Source organism: Tigriopus californicus, chromosome 11 (genome assembly GCF_007210705.1).
Source record: "Tigriopus californicus strain San Diego chromosome 11, Tcal_SD_v2.1, whole genome shotgun sequence".
NCBI lineage: Eukaryota > Metazoa > Arthropoda > Copepoda > Harpacticoida > Harpacticidae > Tigriopus > Tigriopus californicus.
In genome coordinates this window covers 5195182-5198685 of record NC_081450.1, presented here as the reverse complement: position 1 = coordinate 5198685, position 3504 = coordinate 5195182, and the positions used below count along the sequence as shown (strand labels likewise).

At 38.5% G+C, this 3504-nt stretch overlaps 1 protein-coding gene across 1 annotated transcript in view; it reads left to right on the top strand.

Annotated features, from left to right (window-relative positions):
* Window positions 1-312: 312 nt before the first annotated feature.
* LOC131889878 (activating signal cointegrator 1 complex subunit 2 homolog) overlaps window positions 313-3504 on the top strand; it is a 3854-nt gene continuing 662 nt past the window's right edge. Inside the window, exons 1-3 of the mRNA XM_059239097.1 lie at window positions 313-1594; window positions 2140-2222; window positions 2291-2808. Coding sequence (XP_059095080.1) covers window positions 1577-1594; window positions 2140-2222; window positions 2291-2808 — 619 coding nt within the window. The 5' untranslated portion in view covers window positions 313-1576. The remainder of the gene's footprint in view (window positions 1595-2139; window positions 2223-2290; window positions 2809-3504) is intronic.

Below are 3504 nucleotides of genomic sequence, written 5' to 3'. Positions count from 1 at the left end.
GCAGCTGTTTTTCTGTTTGAAACTATTCTTGATTGTGCATTTGTTTATCTGTAAACCCCTGCAATGTCAACATTTATTTAAAGAAGCCAAAGAACTCGTAGATTCCAATGGTCCATTGTTCTTGCAATTTCTTTGTCTCACCCTCCACGAGGCCAAAAACTATTCTTCGCTTTCAGGTGCCACCCACGAGAGGGCGGAATCATGCATAATTCTATGGTAATAAACCTTTTCATATGCTAAACCCGCGTGCTCCCTTTCAATTTTCGTCACAGATTCAACAATTTCCAGACATGCAAAATACGGTACCTGATCATCTCATCTGCGACATACCTTTGTCCCGTGAGTTCTAGGTTCGACAACTTAAATTTTTACATGAAGCAGCGTCAATTAGTTTGAATTGCAAAATTGCATTGTCAAACTTCTCGAATTCAAAGTGGAGCTTTGAATAAATGTCTCCTGCTGAATGTAGCTAGGTTTGACATTCAAGCTGAATTTATGGAAGCCATTACAATTAGACAATCTTTCTGAGAATATTCCAATCACCAATGGATGGTTTCCACTCGCTCGTTCGCCTACAAACAAACATGAACCCGTGGAAGATGAAAAATACGACACGGGGAATAACATCGAAATTCTGAAGGTTATAAAAGTTGGTAGTTTCATTACAGGCCAAGGTTGTTTTCTATATTTTGCTTTCCAGAACACACATTTGCAATATTTTAGTTATTTCTTAGCGGAAAAAAGATTGTAATCGGTTTTGAGTCAATCAATTTGGGCATAATTTTTGTCTATTTTCGGCGGTAAGATTCAGATACTATAATAAATTCTACTCCGAATGGTTTTTAAAACACTCTTTCGATTTATTTTTTGGCAAATAGTGTGATATTGGAAAAGTTTTTAAATGCTTGCCAAACACATCCTGAAATGAGCAATTTCATCTCGCTAAGGAAAAAGTTACCAATTCCTCGGAAGCATATTTTCATCTAATATTGCATGTTTTGAATGAAGACTATAGTGTCTACAAAACATCATCCGAGTAGTTTCAAGTCACAAATATTCTAGATCAATCATCAAAAAGTGGAGGTCTTTATCACAATGTCTAAAAATTCCTTGTGAACGATCGGGGAGGAGAATCGAACCTGGGACCTCTTTTGCATTCCCTTCCTTTTCCATGTTCAAATCAAAACAAAAGTTTGATGGTGTTATTATTCTTTACTGGAAGAATCCTAAGAAAATGTTGGGTTGTCCCATCGTAACCAAAGCAAAGGACTTGTACGAGAATGAACGAGAAACTTTGGAAAGTTTTTCAGGTTAATTCTTATGTTGGCCATCAGGCACTTACACACCCCTATCCATACGAGTGCTCGGTATTTTTAAGTAGAAAGTGGGTCAATTTGCAAAGAGCGATTTGGGATTAAGAGGTCCTTACGAACAGTATGTGTTTATCTTTATCGTGGATAGGTTCTTGCCAAGGTCTTTTTCTTGTCTTTGAAAGAACATTCGGCCTCAGTTGTCGTCTGGCTTTGTTCGAACAAAGAGCTGACGAAGAGCCCGTGAGAACAAAACGAAACCAAAAATGGCGATCAATTTCCAGGTAAGTAACAAGGCATTAGGAATAAAATTGTTTCGCAAGATGGTTTTAAAATCGTCTCCGCCTCCAACATTAATTGCTTTCTTACGTTTTTGGTTATGCAGAACCACGGACTTGTCACGATCGATGAGAACAACTTTACCCGTTGCGTTGATAGGGGGGGATTAATAAGGTTAAGGATGGACGGGTCTTTCTAAAAAATAAATCGTGCAATTCATTCAAGTTCCTGGTTACGAGGAAGGGTACCAGAGGCTCAGTACGAACCTTGAGGATTCTGTAGTTTAAAGCACCTGTTTGTTTGGGCACTTTCTCAAACGAAGGGGATTCGACAATTTAACAGTTTCCAGAAGATTGATAATAGGCCAGATAATTTTTTTGAGTGAAACTTCAGTGGCACTATTTTTGGCTTCAAGGCAACTCTTCGAAAATACAAATTTCAAAAACTAAGTTTTGTCTTGAAAAAGATCATCTAAGGCTCACACAAGTCACCAAGAAAAACCCCCAAATTTGTTAAAACAGCTTTCACATCGTTCTTTCACCTCCATTAGGTCGCATTAGTTTGGATTAGTGTCTTCTCTGTGGTACACAGTTATCCACAACCACAAAATGGAGATGGGCTAGAAGGGCTCAGGTAGGCTAATATTCAAAACACCATATCTCATTCACAAACAATTCTCTTAGTTTTATTATTTAATCCAGACGAAATATTCCTGGTGAGCCAGGGAAAGACTACCCCATTTACTCCATCGACGTCCTTCGAAAAATAAACCCCCGACAATTTGGGGACCAATCGTCCAACAAGAATGGAAACGGAAATGGCGCCAACACTGGTGGTCAACAAGATCTTAGAGGGGGTCGAAACAGCGGGAAAAATGGCCGTCAAAACAAACGAAACAATAGCGTCAACAAAAGTCAATATTTGGAGCAAGTCGCTCAAGGTCAGATTCCTGGTCAACCTGGCCAAGATTACCCGGTGAATAGCGTCAAAGGCTTGAAAGGCAAGTTCACTAACTTGAAATTAGCCCCTGCCCATCTGATCACGCCGGATTACCCGAAGAACGCCCAAATCAGAGGCGGTGGGAATTCACAAAACAGACGGAAGAACCAAGGACAAAGGAATCAGCAAAAGAACACCAACAATCGACGACCTAATCGCCCTGAAGCTCCCACTCATACTGCACCAACCCAATCATTTCAACCTATCAATAATGATAAAGGTACAGTTGCGCTTCATTAAATGAGCAAAAAATATTAGGACAGTGTCAACAGCTGTTGACAAGAAATAGAACCAAGGAGAAGGAAAGGCAGTGTTATTTGATACGCTTAATCAACGATAACTTAAACAAGAGGATTGGACATGGCAATTGGCGGAGCTTAGCCACTTTGTGAGAACAATATTTCAGCTCCCAAAAGTTACAAGGGATACTACCATATAATATGGAAAAGCGATTTTAAAGAAAAAAAAACCGTGTTTTTTTGACAAATGTTGAGTTATCTTAATTTAAATGAAAGTATCGAAAGTTTCCGGTTTATGTGGTAAAAAGTCTAGAGTTTTAATAATCGGCAATTATGAATATAATAAAAGTTGTGCAGTATGGTCTCAAATGCCAGTACCTTACTGCATGTTTTCATTTATGATTAATATAATGTTTGACTGCTTTTGATTTCGAGTTGTAGACCGCTCACTGGTTGTTGTACAATGAATTTGAAAACAGCTTTCCCGATGGTTTTGAATCCTTGTCCTATTTGCTAATGTGTTCTATCAAAGAGCTTGCTATGGGTGTTAGCGTTTTTAGGGCCAGGCTTCGATTTATTTTGATTATATTTTTGTATTTGCAAACACTTCAAATTTAAATTTAATGCCTCAAAAGCCATTACGAATGAAATGAGCAAGCGTCAAAACGGTTCAACTC